General features: G+C 35.3%; 1 protein-coding gene across 1 annotated transcript in view; it reads left to right on the forward strand.

Annotated features, from left to right (window-relative positions):
- Window positions 1-25,963, forward strand: part of TTC3 (tetratricopeptide repeat domain 3) — a 129,905-nt gene that overhangs the window by 77,247 nt on the left and 26,695 nt on the right. Inside the window, exons 22-33 of the mRNA XM_064705239.1 lie at window positions 4,143-4,265; window positions 4,393-4,494; window positions 5,243-5,335; window positions 5,695-5,759; window positions 8,709-8,869; window positions 14,139-14,399; window positions 15,072-15,122; window positions 21,543-21,806; window positions 22,003-22,049; window positions 24,557-24,613; window positions 25,564-25,640; window positions 25,794-25,943. Coding sequence (XP_064561309.1) covers window positions 4,143-4,265; window positions 4,393-4,494; window positions 5,243-5,335; window positions 5,695-5,759; window positions 8,709-8,869; window positions 14,139-14,399; window positions 15,072-15,122; window positions 21,543-21,806; window positions 22,003-22,049; window positions 24,557-24,613; window positions 25,564-25,640; window positions 25,794-25,943 — 1,451 coding nt within the window. The remainder of the gene's footprint in view (window positions 1-4,142; window positions 4,266-4,392; window positions 4,495-5,242; window positions 5,336-5,694; window positions 5,760-8,708; window positions 8,870-14,138; window positions 14,400-15,071; window positions 15,123-21,542; window positions 21,807-22,002; window positions 22,050-24,556; window positions 24,614-25,563; window positions 25,641-25,793; window positions 25,944-25,963) is intronic.

The following is a 25,963-nucleotide window of genomic DNA, read 5'->3' on the forward strand; positions in this document are numbered from 1 at the left end:
TCCCACCCTGCTTGTTTTTCTCTCTCCAGCCCACGGGGTTTGTGCTCCTGGGCTGAGATTTGGCTCATTTGTCCTTGGTGCCCAGCTGGAGCAGGAATTGTTTTGTGTCCCTGCTCTGTGCACAGAGCTCACCATCCCTGAATGTGAACCCAGAGCCACACACTAAAGCAGCACAGAATGGGAAACATAGAAAAGCTCAAACCTGCAGGTTGTGGTAGTAACAGCATTTCTGGGTTTTTTGCTGGTAAATCCCCCCTCAGGATTTCCCAGAGACAACGTGGATCTGTCCATCCATGGTCAGGGACAATGCAGATCTCTGCCAGGCTTATCAGGGCTCTGTTCTTGGCTCACCATCCCATAATATGAAGCCCAGACCCACACACTAAAGCAGCACAGAATCTGAAAAATAGAAAAGCTCAAACCTCCAGTTTGTGGTAGAAGCTGCATTTCTGGGCTTTTTGCTATTAAATCCCCCCTCAGGATTTCTCAATGTGGATCCATCCATCCATGGTCAGGGACAATGCAGATCCCTGCCAGCCTTATCAGGGCTCAGTTCTTGGTGGGTTCTTGGCTCACCATCCCATAATATGAAGCCCAGACCCACACACTAAAGCAGCACAGAACCTGAAAAATAGAAAACCTCAAACTTGAGGCAAAGTTTGTGGTAGAAACAGCATTTCTGGGCTTTTTGCTATTAAATCCCCCCTCAGGATTTCTCCATGGATCCATCCATCCATGGTCAGGGACAATGCAGATCCCTGCCAGCCTTATCAGGGCTCTGTTCTTGGCTCACCATCCCATAATAAGAAGCCTAGACCCCCACACTAAAGCAGCTCAGAATGGGAAAAATAGAAAAACTCAAACTTGAAGCAAAGTTTGTGGTAGAAGCAGCATTTCTGGGTTTTTTGCTATTAAATCCCCCCTCAGGATTTCTCAATGTGGATCCATCCATCCATGGTCAGGGACAATGCAGATCCCTGCCAGGCTTTATCAGGGCTCTGTTCTTGGTGTGTCCTTGGCTCACCATCCCATAATATGAAGCCCAGACCCCCACACTAAAGCAGCACAGAACCTGAAAAATAGAAAACCTCAAACTTGAGGCAAAGTTTGTGGTAGAAACAGCATTTCTGGGTTTTTTGCTATTAAATTCCCCCTCAGGATTTCTCCATGGATCCATCCATCCATGGTCAGGGACAATGCAGATCCCTGCCAGGCTTCACCAGGGCTCTGTTCTTGGCTCACCATCCCATAATATGAAGCCCAGACCCCCACACTAAAGCAGCACAGAATGGGAAAAATAGAAAAACTCAAACCTGAGGCAAAGTTTGTGGTAGAAACAGCATTTCTGGGCTTTTTGCTATTAAATCCCCCCTCAGGATTTCTCAGAGACAATGTGGATCCATCCATCCATGGTCAGGGACAATGCAGATCCCTGCCAGGCTTATCAGGGCTCTGTTCTTGGTGGGTTCTTGGCTCACCATCCCATAATATAAAGCCCAGACCCACACGCTAAAGCAGCACAGAATGTGAAAAATAGAAAACCTCAAACTTGAGGCAAAGTTTGTGGTAAAAGCAGCATTTCTGGGCTTTTTGCTATTAAATCCACTTAGGATTTCTCCATGGATCCACCCATCCATGGTCAGGGACAATGCAGATCCCTGCCAGGCTTATCAGGGCTCTGTTCGTGGTGGGTCGTTGGCTCACCATCCCATAATAAGAAGCCCAGACCCCCCACTAAAGCAGCACAGAATGTGAAAAATAGAAAACCTCAAACTTGAGGCAAAGTTTGTGGTAGAAACAGCATTTCTGGGTTTTTTGCTATTAAATCCCCCCTCAGGATTTCTCAATGTGGATCCACCCATCCATGGTCAGGGACAATGCAGATCCCTGCCAGCCTTATCAGGGCTCTGTTCTTGGCTCACCATCCCATAATATGAAGCTCAGTCCCCCACACTAAAGCAGCTCAGAACCTTAAAAATAGAAAACCTCAAACTTGAGGCAAAGTTTGTGGTAGAAGCAGCATTTCTGGGCTTTTTGCTATTAAATCCCCCCTCAGGATTTCTCAATGTGGATCCATCCATCCATGGTCAGGGACAATGCAGATCCCTGCCAGGCTTCATCAGGGCTCTGTTCTTGGCTCACCATCCCATAATATGAAGCCCAAACCCCCACACTAAAGCAGCTCAAAATCTGAAATACAAAAATGCTCAAACCTGAGGCGTCGTTTCCAGCCCTGCCCTGATCCCACATGGAATCTTTCCCTCAGGAATTTCCCTGGGGCCCCTCCGTGCTGTCCCACCTCCCCTCAGCTCGGCCCTCAGCCCAGGTGCCGCGTGAGGCGCTCTGGAAACGCTGGGGAATCTTCAGAAATGACCAAAAAAATCTCATTTTTTCCCAATAATCTGTTTAATCATTTGCACAATGATAAAAACCATTTGGACAATGGGATGCTGGCCCAGGACAAACCTGAATTTTCTGGGTGTGTGAGCTCTCAGCTGCCAGCACTTCCGGCAACCCCTGGAATATTTTGGCCACAAAAGGCCAATCTTGCCTGGTTTCCCTAAAAAACAATTTAATATTACATTATTTTTTGGGATTAGTCACTGCTCTGCCTAGAGGGATGTGTTTCACTGCTGTCCCCAGGAGTTTGTGAGGAGAAGTTGAATTTTTCCTGGTTCTGTGCACTTAAATTCTGATTATTCTGTGTTTTCCAGATGGCTTTAAGGAATTATAGAAATTGAATTTTTCCTGGTTCTGTGCACTTAATTTTTCCTGGTGCACTTAATTTTTCCTGGTTCTGTGCACTTAAATTCTGATTATTCTGTGTTTTCCAGATGGTTTTAAGGAATTATAGAAATTGAATTTTTTCCTGGTTCTGTGCACTTTAACTCTGATTATTCTGTGTTTTCCAGATGGCTTTAAGGAATTATAGAAATTGAATTTTTTCCTGGTTCTGTGCACTTAAACTCTGATTATTCTGTGTTTTCCAAATGGCTTTAAGGAATTATAGAAATTGAATTTTTCCTGGTTCTGTGCACTTTAACTCTGATTATTCTGTGTTTTCCAGATGGCTTTAAGGAATTATAGAAATTGAATTTTTTCCTGGTTCTGTGCTCTTTAACTCTGATTATTCTGTGTTTTCCAGATGGCTTTAAGGAATTATAGAAATTGAATTTTTTCCTGGTTCTGTGCACTTAAATTCTGATTTTTCTGTGTTTTCCAGATGGCTTTAAGGAATTATAGAAATTGAATTTTTTCCTGGTTCTGTGCACTTTAACTCTGATTATTCTGTGTTTTCCAGGTGGCTTTAATATAGAAATTGAATTTTTCCTGGTTCTGTGCACTTTAACTCTGATTATTCTGTGTTTTCCAGATGGCTTTAAGGAATTATAGAAATTGAATTTTTTCCTGGTTCTGTGCACTTTAACTCTGATTATTCTGTGTTTTCCAGATGGCTTTAAGGAATTATAGAAATTGAATTTTTTTCCTGGTTCTGTGCATTTAAACTCTGATTATTCTGTGTTTTCCAGGTGGCTTTAAGGAATTATAGAAATTGAATTTTTCCTGGTTCTGTGCACTTAAATTCTGATTATTCTGTGTTTTCCACATGGCTTTAAGGAATTATAGAAATTGAATTTTTTCCTGGTTCTGTGCACTTTAACTCCGATTATTCTGTGTTTTCCAAATGGCTTTAAGGAATTATAGAAAATGAATTTTTTCCTGGTTCTGTGCTCTTAAACTGATTATTCTGTGTTTTCCAGATGGCTTTAATATAGAAATTGAATTTTTCCTGGTTCTGTGCACTTAAACTCTGACAATTCTGTGTTTTCCAGGTGGCTTTAAGGAATTACAGAAATTGAATTTTTTCCTGGTTCTGTGCACTTAAACTCTGATTATTCTGTGTTTTCCAGGTGGCTTTAAGGAATTATAGAAATTGAATTTTTCCTGGTTCTGCGCATTTAAACTCTGATTATTCTGTGTTTTCCACATGGCTTTAAGGAATTACAGAAATTGAATTTTTCCTGGTTCTGTGCACTTAAATTCTGATTATTCTGTGTTTTCCAAATGGCTTTAAGGAATTATAGAAATTGAATTTTTCCTGGTTCTGTGCACTTTAACTCTGATTATTCTGTGTTTTCCAGATGGCTTTAAGGAATTATATTGAGGAATGTAAATTCCCCCCAGCCCCAGATGCTGTGTGTCGATACCAGCAGTGCCATGGCTACTCCAAAATCCAAATATATTTTACAGACCCAGACTTTAAGGTAAATTTTCACTTTTAAAATTAAATTTGATCTATTTTCTGCCCCTTTTTATGTGATCTGCTAAGCTCAGCACTGCTTTTTGTTGTGGTTTTAATTAAAAATATTCCATTTTTTTTGCCATTTTTAGGGTTTTATACGTGTTATCTGCTGCCAGCAGTGTCGGGTGGAATTCCACATCAGCTGCTGGAAAAAGCTGAAAACAGCAAGCTACAGTGATAAAAATGATAAGGTGAGGCCTTTGCCACACTGGAAATTTTAATTTTTTTTTAAGATCATTGAGATATGTCAAGGAATTCCATAAAATTCAGCAGCCGGGATAAAATGAAGGGAAATCTGGAATTCCTAAAATTATTCTGGAAGTTTTGGGCGTGAGGTTGGAGGAGGGAGTAAAAGAATAAAAAAAATTTTTTTTTATTAAGATTTAGATTTAAGATTTTATTAAGATTTATTAAGATTTTATTAAGATTTTATTAAGATTTTATTAAGATTTTTTTTATTTAAGATTTTTTCCCATGATTTTTGATTTTCCATGATTTTTGATTTCCCATGATTTTTGATTTCCCATGATTTTTGATTTCCCGTGATTTTTGATTTTCCGTGATTTTTGATTTCCCATGATTTTTGATTTTCCATGATTTTTGATTTCCCATGATTTTTGATTTTCCATGATTTTTGATTTCCCGTGATTTTTGATTTTCCGTGATTTTTGATTTTCCGTGATTTTTTATTTCCCATGATTTTTGATTTCCCGTGATTTTTGATTTTCCATGATTTTTGATTTCCCATGATTTTTGATTTTCCATGATTTTTCATTTCCCATGATTTTTGATTTTCCATGATTTTTGATTTTCTGCCCATCCCAGGAAGAGTTTGGGGTTGTGTTTCCTTTGATCACCTCAAATTGAGGAATTAATTAATTTAATTCTGGGGTAGAAATGAAGTGTGGATTTAAATTCCTTTGTTCTTTTCTCCTGCAGGATTTCCTTAAGGAAATTTGTTTTACTCCTGATTGTAAAGGCCTTATTTCAAAAATAGTTATTTTCAGTCCTCCTGGCGTGGTAAAATGTGAAGTAAGTATTTATGTTTTATGTGAAATTAATTGGAATGTGAAGGGGGATAATGTGAAAATGAGAATAACTGCAAAAATAAAAAAAAATTCAATAATCCTTCAGGAATAACTCCCAGAAAATTCTCCCCAGAATTGGCAATTCTGACCTGAAAGAAGCAGAAATTATTGTGGGTTTTTTTTCTGTGCCATAATTTAATTTATATAATTAAATATATAAATATATTTATATATATTTTTATATATATATATGTATATATATATTTATAATATATTTATATAATTTATATAATTAAATATATAAATAAACAAAATATAATTCTGTCCCAAATTTAATTCCTGTCCTGTCCCTTGTTTTGGTAGTTTGAACAAAAAATCCCAAAAGTGAAGGAACCACCAAGGGCCTGTATAAAACAGAAATGCACAAGGTAAGATTTGTCCTTTTTTAATGGATTTTAGAGCAAAGCAGGAGGGATTTTCCTGACTTTTTACAAATATTTTGGAAATTTATCCTTGCCCTTTTGGTCAACCAAAAAAATCTGGTAAAATCCATTATAATCCAGTGGTAAAAACCAAAAAAATCTGGTGAAATCCGTTATAATCCAATGGTAAAACCCAAAAAATAATCTGGTAAAATCCATTATAATCCAGTGCTAAAAACAAAAAAAATCTGGTAAAATCCATTATAATCCAATGGTAAAAACCAAAAAAATGTGGTAAAATCCATTATAATCCAGTGGTAAAAACAAAAAAAAATCTGGTAAAATCCATTATAATCCAATGGTAAAATCCATTATAATCCCATAGTAAAAACTTAAAAAATCTAGTAAAATCCATTTATAATCCAATGGTAAAATCCATTATAATCCAATGGTAAAATCCATTATAATCCCATAGTAAAAACTTAAAAAATCTGGTAAAATCCATTATAATCCAGTGGTAAAAAACAAAAAAAAAAAAATCTGGTAAAATCCATCATAATCCAGTGGTAAAAACCAAAAAAAAAATCTGGTAAAATCCATTATAATCCAATGGTAAAATCCATTATAATCCAATGGTAAAAACCAAAAAAAATCTGGTAAAATCCATTATAATCCAATGGTAAAAACCAAAAAAATCTGGTAAAATCCATTATAATCCAATGGTAAAAACCAAAAAAAAATCTGGTAAAATCCATTATAATCCAGTGGTAAAATCCATTATAATCCAATGGTAAAAACCAAAAAAAAATCTGGTAAAATCCATTATAATCCAGTGGTGAAAACCAAAAAAATCTGGTAAAATCCATGATAATGCAATGGTAAAAACAAAAAAAAATCTGGTAAAATCCATTATAATCCAGTGGTAAAAACCAAAAAAAATCTGGTAAAATCCATTATAATCCAATGGTAAAAACAAAAAAAATCTGGTAAAATCCATCATAATCCAATGGTAAAAACCAAAAAAAATCTGGTAAAATCCATTATAATCCAATGGTAAAATTCATTATAATCCAATGGTAAAAACCAAAAAAAAATCTGGTAAAATCCATTATAATCCAACGGTAAAAACTAAAAAAAAATGTGATAAAATCCATTATAATCCAGTGGTAAAAACCCAAAAAAATCTATTAAAATCCATTATAATCCAATGGTAAAAACAAAAAACAAAATCTGGTAAAATCCATCACAATCCAGTGGTAAAAACAAAAAAAATCTGGTAAAATCCATCATAATCCAGTGGTAAAAAAAAAAAAAAATCTGGTAAAATTCATTATAATCCAGTGGTAAAAACCAAAAAAAATCTGGTAAAATCCATTATAATCCAATGGTAAAAACAAAAAAAAAATCTGGTAAAATCCATCATAATCCAGTGGTAAAAACAAAAAAAAATCTGGTAAAATCCATTATAATGCAATGGTAAAAACCAAAAAAATCTGGTAAAATTAATTATAACCCAATGGTAAAAACCAAAAAAAATCTGGTAAAATCCATTATAATCCAATGGTAAAATCCATTATAATCCAATGGTAAAAACCAAAAAAAAATCTGGTAAAATCCATTATAATCCAGTGGTAAAAACCAAAAAAATCTGGTAAAATCCATTATAATCCAATGGTAAAAACCAAAAAAATCTGGTAAAATCCATTATAATCCAATGGTAAAATCCATTATAATCCAGTGGTAAAAACCAAAAAAATCTGGTAAAATCCATTATAATCCAATGGTAAAATCCATTATAATCCAATGGTAAAAACCAAAAAAAATCTGGTAAAATCCATTATAATCCAATGGTAAAAACAAAAAAAATCTGGTAAAATCCATTATAATCCAGTGGTAAAAACAAAAAAAAATCTGGTAAAATCCATTATAATCCAGTGGTAAAATCCATTATAATCCAGTGGTAAAAACCAAAAAAAAATCTGGTAAAATCCATTATAATCCAATGGTAAAAACAAAAAAAAAATCTGGTAAAATCCATTATAATCCAATGGTAAAAAAGAAAAAAATCTGGTAAAATCCATTATAATCCAATGGTAAAAACAAAAAAAAAATCTGGTAAAATTCATTATAACCCAATGGTGAAAACCAAAAAAAAATCTGGAAAAATCCATTATAATCCAATGGTAAAAACAAAAAAAAATCTGGTAAAATCCATTATAATCCAATGGTAAAAACAAAAAAAAATCTGGTAAAATCCATCATAATCCAATGGTAAAAACAAAAAAAAATCTGGTAAAATCCATTATAATCCAATGGTAAAATCCATTATAATCCAATGGTAAAAACCAAAAAAATCTGGTAAAATCCATTATAATCCAATGGTAAAAACCAAAAAAAAATCTGGTAAAATCCATTATAATCCAATGGTAAAAACCAAAAAAAATCTGGTAAAATCCATTATAATCCAATGGTAAAAACCAAAAAAAAATCTGGTAAAATCCATTATAATCCAATGGTAAAAACCAAAAAAATCTGGTAAAATCCATGATAATCCAATGGTAAAATCCATTATAATCCAATGGTAAGAGCATTTATAGTTACTGATACTCAAATATTTCACATAACTCAGTTGGCAATTTTTTGGTCAATTAACCTTTAAATAACGAGGAATTAAGCTGAAAGGACAAACAAACCAGATTTTTGAAAACGAAATTAATAAAATGTTAATATTTGGTTGAAAATGCTGAGTTATAAATTAAGAGTATTGGAGCTGATGCAAATTTAAACACCTTTAGTGGGAGTGAAAGTTGGTAAAACTTGAGAAAATCAATATTTTAATGAATTTTTGTGGTTTTTGCTCCTAAACAAAGACCACTTTTATTGGATTTGTGCTTTCCAGTGTGATTTTTAGATATTAATTAATTTTTGGCTTGGCTGCCCCTTTGGTTTTTGCAGCCTCAGGAACATCAAAATAAAGCAAGAAAAGAAGAAATGGCGGAAAAGAGCGCGGGAAGCAGCCAGGAATTGTGCCAGGAATTCTGTCAGGAATTGTGCCAGGAATTCAGCTGAGGAAAAACAGGAGGGGAAGGAGCAGCCCCAGGGCAGCCAGAACAGGGGTGGGTGAAAATTGGGAATTTGGGGTGGATTTTCCATGGAATGTGGGAGAAAATTGGGAATTTGGGGTGGATTCCCCATGGAAGGGTGGGAGTTGGAGGGGGAGCTTTGGGATCCCCATCCTTGGAAGGAGCTCTGGGGCTGGGACAGGGTGGGAGCAGAGCTGGGTTGGTGATCCTGGAGGGATTTTCCAGCCTCAGTTTCCCTGGGATTCTGGGGTTCTGATCCCAATTTTCTCTGAGATTCTGGGGTTCTGATTAGATTAGATATATGTTATATATATTCTATGTAATATAATAGAAATTACATGATATTATCTTACATTATATTATATTACATGACATCACATTACATTATATTATATATTACATTACATTATATTATATTATACTATACTATATTATACTATATTATATTATACTATATTATATTATATTACATTATATTACATTATATTGTATTATATTATATATGTTATATATATTCTATGTAATATAATAGAAATTACATTATATGATATTATATTACATTACATTATATTATATTATATTATATTATATTACATGACATCACATTACATTATATTATATTAATATATAATACATGTTATATTATATATATATTCTATACAATATAATAGAATATGTATTATATTACATTATGTTGCATAACATTATATATTATATTATATATTATATATAATGTATTATATATTATATATATTCTGTATACTATAATAGAATTTATATTATGTTATAATTTATTATATTATATATTGCATTACATTACATTATACTATACTATATTATACTAGATTATACTATATCATATCATATTATATTATATCATGTTTTATTATGTTATATTACTAAAGATAGAGAAAGGAGACATCAGAAAGTCTAACACTATAAATATATAAATAAATAACAAAATAATAATAAAACCCCGTGACTGACCAGAGTCCCAACACAGCTGGCCTGGGATTGGTCATTAATTAAACACAATTCACATGGAACCAATTAAAAACGCTCCTGTTGGTAAATGACCTCCAGCCCACATTGCAGGCAATCAGATAATTAATTATTGTTTGCATTTCTTTTCTGAGGCTTCTCAGGAGAAGAATCCTGGCGAAGGGAATTTTCAGTGACAGCTGTGGGGTTTCATCCCTATGTGATTGAATTCCTTGTGGAAAATTTTCAATTTTCAAACTGAAAATTTTCTCCATTTTCCCTTGCCTGGTTCCTGCAGGATCAGCCTGCAGAGGGGAAAGGCTCCAATTGTGAGGGAACCCTTTGGAAAGGGATTTCAGGAAAAGCACCTGGGGACCCTGTTAGATAAAAAAAATCTCAAATAAAGACAGAGTGATCACGAAAATACATTCCAGATGATTGGGGAAAATAAAAATATTTCACTCTGTGGCTCTGTGGGCATTTAAAGCTGCAGCTTTTCCTTGCTGGATGTTGGCTGCTCCACATTGCAGAGCTGGCAATTCCCTGCAGCTTCTCAGGGCAAATTTGGAAATGGTGGAAAATTTATTTTGGGTCAGTATTATCAATTTGGGATATAATTAATTTATAATTTCCTAAGGTTCCCTGTTAAATACTCTGGGTGTATTTTTTCAATCCCATGCTTGGTGTTCTCTGGGTGCCTGTTCCCTGTTTGATGTCCTGAAAATTTGGGAGATTTTGGCTTCCCTGTGGATTTGTAAAATTTTTATTTTTATTTTTATTTTTATTTTTATTTTTATTTCATTTATTTCCTGTTTGTTTTGGTTTCAACCTTTGCTCTCTCCTTTTCTCTGGCTCATCTTCAGCTGTGATCCTTGGAGCCTCTGCAGGTCATCCTTAAATCTGGGCAGGGAATTTGTTTCTTTAAACAAAAATTGAAATTAAATCAAATTGGAACAAATTCCTAATGCTCAGAATGTATGGAAAAAAAATAATTCTTTAAATCCTGTAATCAAATTGGAACAAATTCCTAATGCACAAAATGTATGGAAAAAAAATAATTCTTTAAATCCTGTAATCAAATCAAATTGGAACAAATTCCTAATTCACAAAATGTATGGAAAAAAAATAATTCTTTAAATCCTGTAATTCTCAGTGTAGAACAATTACAAACACCACTTAAATTATCTGTGCTTTCTGAGTTGGTTTTTGAGGTTTTTGAAGGTTTTTGAGGTTTTTGAGGTTTTTGAGGTTTTTGAAGGTTTTTGAGGTTTTTGAGGTTTTTGAGGTTTTTGAGGTTTTTGAAGGTTTTTGAGGGTTTTGAAGGTTTTTGAGGTTTTTGAGGTTTTTGAGGTTTTTGAGGTTTTTGAGGGTTTTGAAGGTTTTTGAGGTTTTTGAGGTTTTTGAGGTTTTTGAGGTTTTTGAGGTTTTTGAGGTTTTTGAGGTTTTTGAGGTTTTTGAGGTTTTTGAGGTTTTTGAGGGTTTTGAGGTTTTTGAGGTTTTTGAGGTTTTTGAGGTTTTTGAGGGTTTTGAGGGTTTTGAAGGTTTTTGAGGTTTTTGAGGTTTTTGAGGTTTTTGAGGTTTTTGGAGGTTTTTGAGGTTTTTGAAGGTTTTTGAGGTTTTTGAGGTTTTGAGTTTTTGAAGGTTTTTGAGGTTTTTGAGGTTTTTGAGGTTATTGAAGGTTTTTGAGGTTTTTGAAGGTTTTTGAGGTTTTGAAGGTTTTGGAGGTTTTTGAGGGTTTTGAGGGTTTTTGAGGTTTTTGAAGGTTTTGAAGGTTTTGAGTTTTGAGGTTTTGAGGTTTTGAGGTTTTGAGGTTTTGAGGTTTTTGAGGTTTTGAGGTTTTGAAGGTTTTTGAGGTTTTTGAGGTTTTGAGGTGTTGTGAGGGTTTGAAGGGTTTTGAGGTTTTGAGGTTTTTGAGGTTTTTGAGGTTTTGAGGTTTTTGGGGTTTTGAGGTTTTGAGGTTTGAGGGTTGTGGGTTGTTTGAGGTGTTTTGAGGTTTTGGTTTTTGAGGGTTTTTGGAGTGTGTTTTGAGGTTTTTGAGGTTTGGTTGAGGTTTGAGGGTTTTGAGGTTTTGAGTTTTGAGGTTTTTGAGGTTTGTTGGAGGTTGAGGTTTTTGAGGTTTTGAGGTTTTTGAGGTTTTTGAGGGTTTTGAGGTTGTTGGGTTTTGAGGTTTGAGGTTGGAGGTTTTGAGGGTTTTGGAGGTTTGTTGAGGGTTGGGTTTGTTTTGAGGTTTTGTGAGGTTTTGGGGGTTTGTGAGGTGTGTTGAGGTGTGGGTTTTGAGTGTTTGTGGTGGGTTTTGTGGGTTTGAGGTTTTGAGGTTGTTTGAGGTTTGTGGAGGTGTTTGGAGGTTTGAGGTTTTGAGGTTTGGGTGTTGAGGTGTTGGGGTTTTTGAGGTTTTGAGGTTTTGAGGTTTTTGGAGGGTGTTTTGAGGTTTTGAGGTTTTTGAGGTTTTGGAGGTTTTGAGGTTTTTGTAGGTTGTTGAGGTTTTGAGGTTTTGAGGTTTGAGGTTTTTTGAGGTTGTGTGAGGGTTTTGGGTTTGTTTGTGGGTTTTGGGTTTGAGTTGTTTGAGGTTTTGGGTTTGTGAGGTTTTTGAGGTTTTTGAGGTTTTTGAGGTTTTTGAGGTTTTGAGGGGGTTTTTGGGTTGGTTTGAGGTTTTGAGGTTTTGAGGTTTTGAGGTTGTTTGAGGTTTTGAAGGTTTTGAGGTTTTTGAGGTTTTTGAGGTTTTGAGGTTTTGGGTGTTGAGGTTTTGAGGTTGTTGAGGTTTTTGAGGTTTTTGAGGTTTTGGGGTTTTGAGGTTTTGAGGTTTTGAGGTTTTTGAGGTTTTTGAAGGTGTTTTGAGGTTTTGGTTTTGAGGTTTTGGAGGTTTTTGAGGGTTTTGAGGTTTTTGAGGTTGGGTTTGGAGGTTTTTGAGGTTTTTGAAGGTTTTTGAGGTTTTTGAGGGTTTTGAGGTTTTGAGGTTTTTGGGGTTTTGATGAGGTTTTTGAGGTTTTTGAGGTTTTTTGAGGTTTTGAGGTTGTTTGAGGTTTTGAGGTTTTGAGGTTTTTGAGGTTTTTGAGGTTTTTGGAGGTTTGTTTGAGGTTGTTTGAGGTTTTGAGGTTTTGAGGTTTTGGAGGTTTTTGATGTTGAGGTTTGGGTTTTTGAGTTGGGTTGAGGTTTTGAGGTTTTGAGTTGGTTTGGTTTGAGGTTTTGAGGTTTGTGGGTTTGAGGTTGGTTTTGAGGTTTTGAGGTTGTTGAGGTGTGTTGAGTGTTGTTTTGAGGTTTTTGGGTTTTGAGGTTTGGTTGAGGTGTTTGGAGGTTTGTTTGGTGGTTTTGAGGTTTGGGGTTTTGAGGTTTTTGAGGTTGAGGTTTTGAGGGTTTTGAGGTTGTTGAGGGTTTTGAGGTTTTGGTTTGAGGTTTGGGGTTGTTTGGGTGGTTTGGGTTTTTGAGGTGTTTGAGGTTTTGGGTTTGAGGTTTTGTGAGGTTTGAGGTTTTTGAGGGTTTGTGAGGTGTTGTGAGGTGGTTTTGGAGGTTTTGTTGGAGGTGTTTTGATGAGGTTTTGAGGGTTTGAGTGGTTTTGAGGTTTTTGAGGTTTTTGAGGGTTTTGGTGTTTTTGGAGTGGTTTTGAGGTTTTGTGAGGGTTTTTGAGGTTTTGGGGTTGTTGAGGTTTGAGGTTTGAGGTTTTGAGGTTTTTGAGGTTTTTGAGGTTTTGAGTGGTTGTTTGAGGTGTTGAGGTTTTTGAGGTTTTTGAGGTTTTGGGTTGGAGGGTTTTGAGGGTTTTTTGAGGTTGAGGTTTTGAGGTTTTGAGGTTTGAGGTTTTGGTGGGTTTTGAGGTTTTTGAGGTTTTTGAAGGTTTTTGAGGTTTGGTTGAGGGTTTTGAAGGTTTTGAGGTTTTGAGGTTTTTGAGGTTTTTGAGGTTTTGTTGGGTTTTGAGGTTTTTGAGGTTTTGAGGTTTTGAGGTTTGGTTGAGGTTTTTGAGGTTTTGAGGTTTTTGAGGTTTGGTTTTGAGGTTTTGGTTGTGAGGTTTTTGAGGTTTTGAGGTTTTGAGGTTTTGAGGTTTTGAGGTTTTGAGGTTTTTGAAGTTGGTTGGGTTGAGGTGTTTGAGGGTTTTGAGGTTTGGTTGGTTTGAGGTTTGAGGTTTGAGGTTTTGAGGTTTTTGGGTTTGGTTTTGAGTTTTTGAGGTTTTTGAGGTTTTGGGTTTGGAGGTTTTGGGGTTTTGGGTGAGGTTTTTGAGGTTTTTAAAGGTTTTGAGCTTTTTAAAGTAGCTTTTTTTCGTTGGAATCATGGTAAGGACAATAAAATCTTGCCTGTTTTGTGGTTTTAAATAGGAATATTTTGATTTTTCCAGGAGCTGGCCAGGATTTATACGCCGGCGACCAAATCCTGCAGCACCTGCGGCGCAATGCCGAGAAGATCAAAGCCGCTGTGCCCGACCCTGCCGGGTTACTGAGGGAATTGCTGGCCTGGGGGGTGATGGCAGAGCAGGATTTCAGCTCCTCTTCCCAAATCCACGATTCCCAGGAGGTGCTGGAGCGGCTGCTGAGCTCCGTGGTCCAGGAGAGGAGCCGGGTGCGGAGCCGCGGCTTCCTGCACGTGCTGAGCCGGATCCCGGGGTGGAGGGCAAAGTGCACAAGTGGCTGCAGCACCTGGATCAGCGGGGTGGGTTCTGGGCACGGGAAATTCTCATTTTTCCTCCTTAGTAAAACTTCTCCTCTTTGTCCTGTCCTTGGTTTCCAGAGGGAACAAAGCCTGGTAACCCAGGAGCTCGGCAGAGATTTGGCAGACAAAATTCAATGGTTTTAAAATTCCAGCATGGGTTTAAATGCTGGTATTTGTAGCAATAATCTGGTTTTGGAGAGTGAATAATGGTGGGGTTTTGCCATTAAAATTGGAAATAATTTCATGGTGGGTTTATGATTCTCCAGCTGGGAGAGGTGAGTGCCAAAGTGCACAAGTGGCTGCAGCACCTGGATCACCGGGGTGGGTTCTGGGCACGGGAAATTCTCATTTTTCCTCCTTTTAAACAGAAAAGTAAAACTCCTCCTCTTTGTTCTTTCCTTAATTTCCAGAGGGGAACACAACTGAAGTGACTCAGGGGCTCGGCAGGGATTTGGTGGACAATATTCCAGAATGGGTCTACAAATTCAAAAATTTTTAAATGGCCTTAAGATTCCAGCATGGGTTTAAATGCTGGTGTTTGTAGCAATAATCTGGTTTTGGAGAGTAAATAATGGTGGGGTTTTGCCATTAAAATTGGAAAAATTTCATGGTGGGTTGGTTTACGAGGTGGATGCCAAAGTGCACAAGTGGCTGCAGCACCTGGATCACCTGGGTGGGTTCTGAGCACAGGAAATTCTCATTTTTCCTCCTTTGAAACAGAAAAGTAAAACTTCTCCTCTTTGTCCTGTCCCTGGTTTCCAGAGGGGAACAAAACCAGGGTGACTCAGGAGCTCAGCAGAGAAAAATTCAATAATTTTTAAATGGTCTTAAAATTCCAGCATGGGTTTAAATGCTGGTATTTGTAGCAATAATCTGGTTTTGGAGAGTAAATAATGGTGGGGTTTTGCCATGAAACTTGGAGGCAATTTCGTGTTGGTGCTCTGCAGTTTCATGTTGGGTTTATAATTCTCCAACTCGGAGAGGTGAGTGCCAAAGTGCACAAGTGGCTGCAGCACCTGGATCACCGGGGTGGGTTCTGGGCACGGGAAATTCTCATTTTTCCTCCTTTAAAACTGCACAGTAAAACTTCTCCTCTTTGTCCTTTCCCTGGTTCCCAGAGGGGAACACAGCCTAGGTGGCTCAGGAACGCAGCAGAGATTTGGCAGACAAAATTCAATGGTTTTAAGATTCCAGCATGGGTTTAAATGCTGGTATTTGTAGCAATAATCTGGTTTTGGAGAGTGAATAATGGTGGGGTTTTGCCATTAAAATTGGACATAATTTCGTGTTGGTGCTCTGCAGTTTCATGTTGAGTTTATAATTCTCCAACTCGGAGAGGTGAGTGCCAAAGTGCACAAGTGGCTGCAGCACCTGGATCACCGGGGTGGGTTCTGAGCACAGGAAATTCTCATTTTTCCTCATTTAAAACTGCACAGTAAAACTTCTCTTTGTCCTTTCCCTGGTTTCCAGAGGGGAACTCAACCCCTCAGGTGGCTCAGGAACGCAGCAGAGATTTGGCAGAGAAAATTCAATGATTCAATGGTCTTAAGATTCCAGAATGGGTCTAAAAATTCAAAAATGTTTAAATGGCCTTAAAATTCCAGCATGGGTTTAAATGCTGATGTTTGTAGCAATAATCTGGTTTTGGAGAGTGAATAATGGTGGGGTTTTGCCATGAAACTTGGAAGCAATTTTGTGTTGGTGCTCTGCAGTTTCATGTTGGGTTCTGAGAGCACAGGAAATTCTCATTTTTCCTCATTTAAAACTGCACAGTAAAACTTCTCCTCTTTGTCCTGTCCCTGGTTTCCAGAGGGGAACAAAACCAGGGTGACCCAGGAGCTCAGCAGAGATTTGGTGGACAATATTCAACAATTTTAAAGTGGTCTTAAGATTCCAGAATGGGTCTAAAAATTCAAAAATTTTTAAATGGCCTTAAAATTCCAGCATGGGTTTAAATGCTGGTATTTGTAGCAATAATCTGGTTTTGGAGAGTGAATAATGGTGGGGTTTTGCCATTAAAATTGGAAAAATTTCATGGTGGGTTGGTTTACGAGGTGGATGCCAAAGTGCACAAGTGGCTGCAGCACCTGGATCACCGGGGTGGGTTCTGGGCACGGGAAATTCTCATTTTTCCTCATTTAAAACTGCACAGTAAAACTTCTCCTCTTTGTCCTGTCCCTGATTTCCAGAGGGGAACTCTGACCTAGGTAGCTCAGGAGCTCGACAGGGATTTGACGGAGAAAATTCAAAAATTTAAAATTGGTCTTAAGATTCTAGAATGGGTTTAACTGCTGGTATTTCTAGCAATAATCTGGTTTTGGAGAGTGAATAATGGTGAGGTTTTGCCATGAATCTTGGAAATAATTTCATGGTGGTGCTCTGCAGTTTCCTGTTGGATTCTGAGAGCACAGAAAATTCTGCTTTTTCCTCATTTGAAACACCAAAGTAAAACTTCTCCTCTTTGTGCTTTCCCTGGTTTCCAGAGGGAACACAACTGAAGTGACTTAGGAGCTCGACAGGGATTTGACGGAGAAAATTCAAAAATTTAAAATTGGTCTTAAGATTCTAGAATGGGTTTAACTGCTGGTATTTGTAGCAATAATCTGGTTTTGGAGAGTGAATAATGGTGGGGTTTTGCCATTAATTTTGGACATAATTTTGTGGGTGCTCTGCAGTTTCATGGTGGGTTTATCATTCTCCAACTCGGAGAGGTGGATGCCAGAGTGCACAAGTGGCTGCAGCACCTGGATCACCGGGGTGGGTTCTGGGCACGGGAAATTCTCATTTTTCCTCATTTAAAACTGCACAGTAAAACTTCTCCTCTTTGTCCTGTCCCTGGTTCCCAGAGGGGAACACAACTGAAGTGACTCGGGGGCTCAGCAGAGAGAAATTCAATAATTTTTAAATGGTCTTAAAATTTCAGCATGGGTTTAAATGCTGGTGTTTGTAGCAATAATCTGGTTTTGGAGAGTGAATAATGGTGGGGTTTTGCCATGAAACTTGGACATAATTTTGTGTTGGTGCTCTGCACTTTCATGGTGGGTTTATGATTCTCCAGCTGGGAGAATTATAAGTGCACAAAGTGCACAAGTGGCTGCAGCACCTGGATCACCGGGGTGGGTTCTGGGCACGGGAAATTCTCATTTTTCCTCCTTTTAGACAGAAAAGTAAAACTCCTCCTCTTTGTCCTGTCCCTGATTTCCAGAGGGGAACAAAACCAGGGTGACTCAGGAGCTCAGCAGGGATTTGGTGGACAATATTCAACAATTTTTATATGGTCTTAAGATTCCAGAATGGGTCTAAAAATTAAAAAATGTTTAAATGGCCTTAAAATTCCAGCATGGGTTTAAATGGTGATATTTGTAGCAACAATCTGGTTTTGGAGAGTGAATAATGGTGGGGTTTTGCCATGAAACTTGGAAATAATTTCATGGTGGGTTTATAATTCTCCAACTCGGAGAGGTGAGTGCCAAAGTGCACAAGTGGCTGCAGCACCTGGATCACCACAGTGGGTTCTGAGCACAGAAAATTCTCATTTTTCCTCCTTTAAAACAGAAAAGTAAAACTTCTCCTCTTTGTTCTGTCCCTGGTTTCCAGAGGGGAACACAGCCTGGGTAACCCAGGAGCTCGGCAGGGATTTGGTGGAGAAAATTGAACAATTTTTAAATGGTCTTAAAATTCCAGAATGGGTCTAAAAATTCAAAAATTTTTAAATGGCCTTAAAATTCCAGCATGGGTTTAAATGCTGGTGTTTGTAGCAATAATCTGGTTTTGGAGAGTGAATAATGGTGGGGTTTTGCCATTAAAATTGGAAACATTTCATGGTGGGTTGGTTTACGAGGTGGGTGCCAGAGTGCACAAGTGGCTGCAGCACCTGGGTCACCGTGGTGGGTTCTGGGCACGGGAAATTCTCATTTTTCCACCTTTTAGACAGAAAAGTAAAACTTCTCCTCTTTGTCCTGTCCCTGGTTTCCAGAGGGGAACAAAACCAGGGTGACCCAGGGGCTCGGCAGAGAAAAATTCAACAATTTTTAAATGGTCTTAAAATTCCAGAATGGGTTTAACTGCTGGTGTTTGTAGCAATAATCTGGTTTTGGAGAGTGAATAATGGTGGGGTTTTGCCATGAAACTTGGACATAATTTCGTGTTGGTGCTCTGCAGTTTCATGTTGGGTTCTGAGCACAGAAAATTCTGCTTTTTCCTCCTTTGAAAAGAAAAATAGAACTTCTCCTCTTTGTCCTGTCCCTGGTTTCCAGAGGGAACTCAACCTAGGTGGCTCAGGAGCTCAACAGGGATTTGGTGGAGAAAATTGAACAATTTTTAAATGGTCTTAAGATTCCAGAATGGGTTTAAATGCTGGTGTTTGTAGCAATAATCTGGTTTGGAGAGTGAATTATCGTGAGGTTTTGTCATTAATCTTGGACATAATTTTGTCTTGGTGCTGCACTTTCATGGTGGGTTTATGATTCTCCAGCTGGAGAATTATAAGCGCTCAAAGTGCACAAGTGGCTGCAGCACCTGGATCACCGGGGTGGGTTCTGGGCACGGGAAATTCTCATTTTTCCTCATTTAAAACTGCACAGTAAAACTTCTCCTCTTTGTTCTGTCCCTGGTTCCCAGAGGGGAACAAAACCAGGGTGACTCAGGAGCTCAGCAGGAGTTTTGTGGACAATATTCCAGAATGGGTCTAAAAATTCAAAAATGTTTAAATGGCCTTAAAATTCCAGAATGGGTTTAAATGCTGGTATTTGTAGCAATAATCTGGTTTTGGAGAGTGAATAATGGTGGGGTTTTGCCATTAATTTTGGACATAATTTTGTCTTGGTGCTCTGCAGTTTCATGTTGGGTTTATCATTCTCCACTGGGAGAATTATAAGCGCACAAAGTGCACAAGTGGCTGCAGCACCTGGATCAGCGGGGTGGGTTCTGGGCACGGGAAATTCTCATTTTTCCTCCTTTTAGACAGAAAAGTAAAACTCCTCCTCTTTGTCCTGTCCCTGATTTCCAGAGGGGAACAAAACCAGGGTGACTCAGGGGCTTGGCAGAAAAAAATTCAGTAATTTTTAAATGGTCTTAAAATTCCAGAATAGGTTTAAATGCTGATATTTCTAGCAATAATCTGGTTTTGGAGAGTAAATAATGGTGGGGTTTTGCCATGAAACTTGGAAGCAATTTTGTGTTGGTGCTCTGCAGTTCCCTGTTGGGTTCTGAGAGCACAGAAAATTCTGCTTTTTCCTCATTTGAAACACCAAAGTAAAACTTCTCCTCTTTGTCCTGTCCCTGGTTTCCAGAGGGGAACAAAACCAGGGTGACCCAGGAGGTCAGCAGGGATTTTGTGGACAATATTCAACAGTTTTTAAATGGTCTTAAGATTCCAGAATGGGTCTAAAAATTCAAAAATGTTTAAATGGTCTTAAAATTTCAGCATGGGTTTAACTGCTGGTATTTGTAGCAATAATCTGGTTTTGGAGAGTGAATAATGGTGGGGGTTTACCATGAAAATTGGAAAAATTTCATGGTGGGTTTGTTTACGAGGTGGGTGCCAAAGTGCACAAGTGGCTGCAGCACCTGGATCACCACAGTGGGTTCTGGGCACGGGAAATTCTCATTTTTCCTCCTTTTAAACAGAAAAGTAAAACATCTCCTCTTTGTCCTGTCCCTGGTTTCCAGAGGGGGACACAGCCTGGGTGACCCAGGGGCTCAGCAGAGAAAAATTCAATAATTTTTAAATGGTCTTAAAATTTCAGCATGGGTTTAACTGCTGGTATTTGTGGCAATAATCTGGTTTTGGAGAGTGAATAATGGTGGGGTTTTGCCATGAATCTTGGACATAATTTTGTGTTGGTGCTCTGCAGTTTCCTGTTGGGTTTATAATGGAAAAAAATTGGAATTTTGGGGTTTGGGGTTGTTCATTTTGCTTTGCCGCATCCATATCCTTCCAAGAATTCTATTCTATTCTGTTCCATTCTATTCTATTCTATTCTATTCTATTCTATTCTATTCTATTCTATTCTATTCTATTCTATTCTATTCTATTCCATTCCATTCCATTCCATTCCATTCCATTCCATTCCATCCCATTCCATTCCATTCTATCTAATCCATTTTATTCCATTTTATTCCATTCTATTCTATTCTATTCTATTCTATTCTATTCTATTCTATTCTATTCTATTCTATTCTATTCCATTCCATTCCATTCCATTCCATTCCATTCCATTCCATTCCATTCCATTCCATTCCATTCCATTCCATTCCATTCCATCTAATCCATTTTATTCCATTTCATTTCATTCCATTCCATTCCATTCCATTCCATTCCATTCCATTCCATTCCATTCCATTCCATTCCATTCCATTCCATTCCATTCCATTCCATTCCATTCTATCTAATCCATTTTATTCCATTTTATTCCATTCCATTCCATTTTATTTCATTCCATTCCATTCCATTCCATTCCATTCCATTCCATTCCATTCCATTCCATTCCATTCCATTCCATTCATTCTCCATTATCCATTCTATTCTATTCCATTTTATTCATTCCATTTCCATTCTAATCCATTTTATTCCATTTATTCTATTCCATTCCATTCATTCCATTCCATTCCATTCCATTCCATTCCATTCCATTCCATTCCATTCCATTCCATTCCATTCCATTCCATTCCTTATTCCATTCCATTCATTCCATTCCATTCAATCCATTATTCCATTTCCATATTCCATTCCATTCCATCCATTCCATTCCATTATTCATTCATCCATTCCTTCATCTTCCATTTTATTCCATTTTATTCCATTTTATTCCATTCCATTCCATTCCATTCCATTCCATTCCATTCCATTCCATTCCCATTCCATTCTATCTAATCCATTTTATACCATTCCATCTAATCCATTTTATTCCATTTTTTCCATTCCATTCTATTCCATTCCAATTCCATTCCATTCCATTCCATTCCATTCCATACATTGAATTTCTACACCAAACTCTTGCCCTTTTGAAGACAAATATCACATTTTAAGCATTAAAAATTTAAAGCTGGAATGAAATATTGAGATTTTTTTTTTATTTCCCATCTTTTCCAGGTCTGACAGCTACAAAAAACTTCCTCCATCAATATGGCCAAGTTCTGCAAGAGCTTGATTTTTCTATTTTAACCCCGCTGTGGAACCAGAGATATGGCAGTAAATTCGATAAGGTGGCAGCTGATGGGGAAAAAAAGGAAATTTGTGATTATTTCCTCTCCCCTCCCCTAGAGAAATCCCGGTGTTTTATTTGGCTGTTGGAGGAAAACAGAGAACATTTCCCTCAGCTCCATCAGGCTTTAGATGAATTCTTTGATAAAATGGGTGAGTCACCAAAAGGATCAAACATTCCCAGTAAAAATTCATTTTTATTGTGAATTTTTAGCATTAAATTTCCGCAGCTTTGGTGGTGTTGGGTGAAGGATTAGAGCAACAATTCCTATGATTTCACAATTAAATCATAAATTAATTAAAATATTCTTATTTCCATCAATCACCACGACTTTTGTCCTTCCCACAGATGATCCAACCATTATATTAAAGAAACAAGGAAATGAGAATTTATCAGTAAGTGAATTTCATTTCTCTTGGGCCTCAGCTCACAAAGAACTTTTTGCTGTTTTAGAAAAAGAAATATTTTTGCAGCCTGGTCCTTCAGACTTATTGGAATTTTAATCTATTTTACCCCCCTAGTGTTAAATTATTTGATATTTGAATTATTTAATAATAATTTTCCTATTCTTAAATTATTTGATATTTGAATTATTTAATAATAATTTTCCTAATCTATTTTACCTCCCTATTCTTAAATTATTTGATATTTGAATTATTTAATAATAATTTTCCTAATCTATTTTACCTCCCTATTCTTAAATTATTTGATATTTGAATTATTTAATAATAATTTTCCTAATCTGTTTTACCTCCCTATTCTTAAATTATTTGATAATAATTTTCCTAATCTATTTTACCTCCCTATTCTTAAATTATTTGATATTTGAATTATTTAATAATAATTTTCCTAATCTATTTTACCTCCCTAGTCTTAAATTATTTGATATTTGAATTATTTAATAATAATTTTCCTAATCTATTTTACCTCCCTATTCTTAAATTATTTGATATTTGAATTATTTAATAATAATTTTCCTAATCTATTTTACCTCCCTATTCTTAAATTATTTGAATTATTTAATAATAATTTTCCTAATCTGTTTTACCTCCCTATTCTTAAATTATTTGATATTTGAATTATTTAATAATAATTTTCCTAATCTATTTTACCTCCCTATTCTTAAATTATTTGATATTTGAATTATTTGATAATAATTTTCCAAGTGTGCCTCATTCTGAATCACTTTTTGATTGGTGTCATCATAAAAATTCAGTTGGCAGAAATAAATTTTGGATTTAATTAATAATATTTTTTATAAATTTGGAGTTAATTCTGTGTTTGAGGCACCTTAAATTTACCTTTACAAATCTAAAATTTACTTTTGATTCACAATAAAGCTTTAGAGTTAATTCATGTACGTATTAAGAAAATGCAGATTTTTTAATGTGCACATTAATAAAATGCAGAATTTTTAATTTGCACGTTAATAAAATGAAGAATTTTAAATGTACACATTAATGAAATGCAGTTTGTAATGCACACATTAATAAAATGCAGAATTTTTAATGTGCACATTAATAAAATGCAGAATTTTTAATGCACATATTAAAAAATGCAGAATTTTAAAGTGTACATTAATAAAATGAAGAATTTCAAATGTAGATGGTAATGAAATGCAGAATTTTTAATGTACATGCTAAAGAAAGGCAAATTTTTAAAAACTACACATTAATTACATGCAGAATTTTAAATGTACATGTTAATAAAATGCAGAATTTTTAATTTGTACGTTAATAAAATGAAGATATTTAAATGCACACATTAATAAAATTCAGAATTTTTAATGTGCACATTAACAAAATGCAGACTTTTTAATTTGTACGTTAATAAAATGAAAATATTTAAATGCACAAATTAATAAAATGCAGAATTTTTAATGTGCACTTTAACAAAATGCAGACTTTCTAATGCACATATTAAAAAATGCAGAATTTTAGAGTGTACATTAATAAAATGAAGAATTTCAAATGTACCTGTTAATAAAATGCAGATTTTTTTAAATCTACACATTAATGAAATGAGAATTTTTAATATACAAATTAATGAAATGCTGATTTTTTTAAATCTATACAATTATTAGATCCAGAATTTTAATGTACATGCTAAAGAAAGGCAAATTTTTAAAAACTACACATTAATTACATGCAGAATTTTAAATGTACATGTTAATAAAATGCAGAATTTTTAATGTGCACATTAATAAAATTCAGAATTTTTAATTTGTACGTTAATAAAATGAAGATATTTAAATGCACACATTAATAAAATTCAGAATTTTTAATGTGCACATTAACAAAATGCAGACTTTCTAATGCACATATTAAAAAATGCAGAATTTTAAAGTGTACATTAATAAAATGAAGAATTTGAAATGTAGATGGTAATGAAATGCAGAAATTTTAATATAGATGATAAGGAGAGACAGAATTTTTAACGTACATCTTAATGAAATGCAGATTTTTAAAAATCTACATCTTAATGAAATGCAGAATTTAAAAGTACACGTTAATAAAATGCAGAATTTTTTAATATGCATCTTAATGAAATCCAGATTTTTTTTAAAATCTACACAGTTATTTACTTGCAGAATTTTTAATGTACACATGAATAAAATTTTTAAACGTACACATGAATAAAATTCAGATTTTTTTTTTTTTTACCTTTCCATTTCATATATTGGGAAAATCCAAGAATGAAATAAAAACCAGCACAAATAAAACTGCTTTTATTTCAGTATTAAAATAATCTGTATTTATTCTGTTCTTGTGTAAAGAAGAATAAAGAATTAAAGAAGAATAAAGAATAATTTAAAGAATAATTCAAATTTCATTTCCTCCATCTTTGGAAAGCTGAAGCAACATTTGCCAATCCTGTGCCTTCATTTTCTTTTCTGTTTCAGAATAATGAAATCAAAGTTAAAAATAAAAACAGGAAGAAGAATTTGAAAGATTCAAAGGTCAGTAACTTTATACCAAGCAGGTGCCATTTATTTATTGCTAAAAACCCACCTGAAATTTGGATTTTTTTAGAATTTCTGGCATTCAGGTGGATGGGAGCTGTTTTTGTAAATACTGAAGTGGCTTTTCCTGAAGGAAAATTAAGCTGTTAATATTGAAATTATACCATTTTGTTACAATTTATCACTATAAAAGCAAATTTTAAATTTATTTATGACTCACTTTGGCTCTGAATGGAAGCACCTTCCACTGGCTTAATTCTGTTGGGATTTTAATTTTCCATGGGGGAAGATGAGAATTGGGTTCAAAAATTGCATTTCATGCTCAGGAATGTTATTAATTATTGATTATTTTATAGAGTTTATTGGAATATTATTCTGCCTGAATTTTCTGCTGCCTTTTGGAGGATTTTGCTTTATTGAAAACCTCATGCCCTCACCTCTTTATCAATTTTCTAGAATTTCAAGAATAAACCAGATTTTTTTCCTCAGGATTTATTATTCTGACTTAGGTGCATTTATTTGTGTATTTTTAAATTATTAGATAATAAAAATAAAGACAACTAAAATGTCTATAATGGTACAGACAGATATAATAATAACCAGAGTGACATGTGGAATTAGAGATAATTCCTGTTTGTGGTAAATTTAAAAGAAAGTGAATTAAATTTTGATGAAATTGGTTAAAAAAAGAGGGATTTGGGGCTGAATATCCCAATTTCTTTTTCCCAAATAAGTTCTGAAGAAGGAATTAATATCTTTAAATTAAGAATTAATTAAGCTGGGACTCAGCACTGATAATTTTACCTGGAAATTTTGCAGTTCATAATGAAGATGATGAATTTAAAGAACAAAATTCATTATAAATAAGTTACTCCTGGTCTTTGCAGTGGATTATTTTACATAAGTTTTTGTGAGGTGAAAACTAAAATAAATCTGGTTTTAATTAGTCTATTTTAGTATTATCCAGTGGAATTAGTACAGCACCACGAGAAGAAGAGAAGATATTTATAGAAGAAAATAATGTGTGAGTATTTGATGATTTATTCATTTATTATTTATTTATTTGATATTTATTGCCCAAACTCCAAACTGCAGGAGGAAAATCCCTTAAAAACACCAAATTTAACTGGGTTAACTTGATATTTTATTTTTTTTTTCTCTGATTTTTAAGGTACAGAGATTTTCCAAATGAAAATCCCTTTGGAGTCCCAGAACATCTCCAGGATCAACTGGAGGAATTCGAAGCTCGTTATAATATTGCAAATAATAACAATTATCAGATTAATAATAATAATAATCCAGATCCAATCTCTGAGAATTTATATGAGTGAGTATCAATTTCTGTGT

Source organism: Zonotrichia leucophrys, chromosome 1 (genome assembly GCF_028769735.1).
Source record: "Zonotrichia leucophrys gambelii isolate GWCS_2022_RI chromosome 1, RI_Zleu_2.0, whole genome shotgun sequence".
NCBI classification, from domain to species: domain Eukaryota; kingdom Metazoa; phylum Chordata; class Aves; order Passeriformes; family Passerellidae; genus Zonotrichia; species Zonotrichia leucophrys.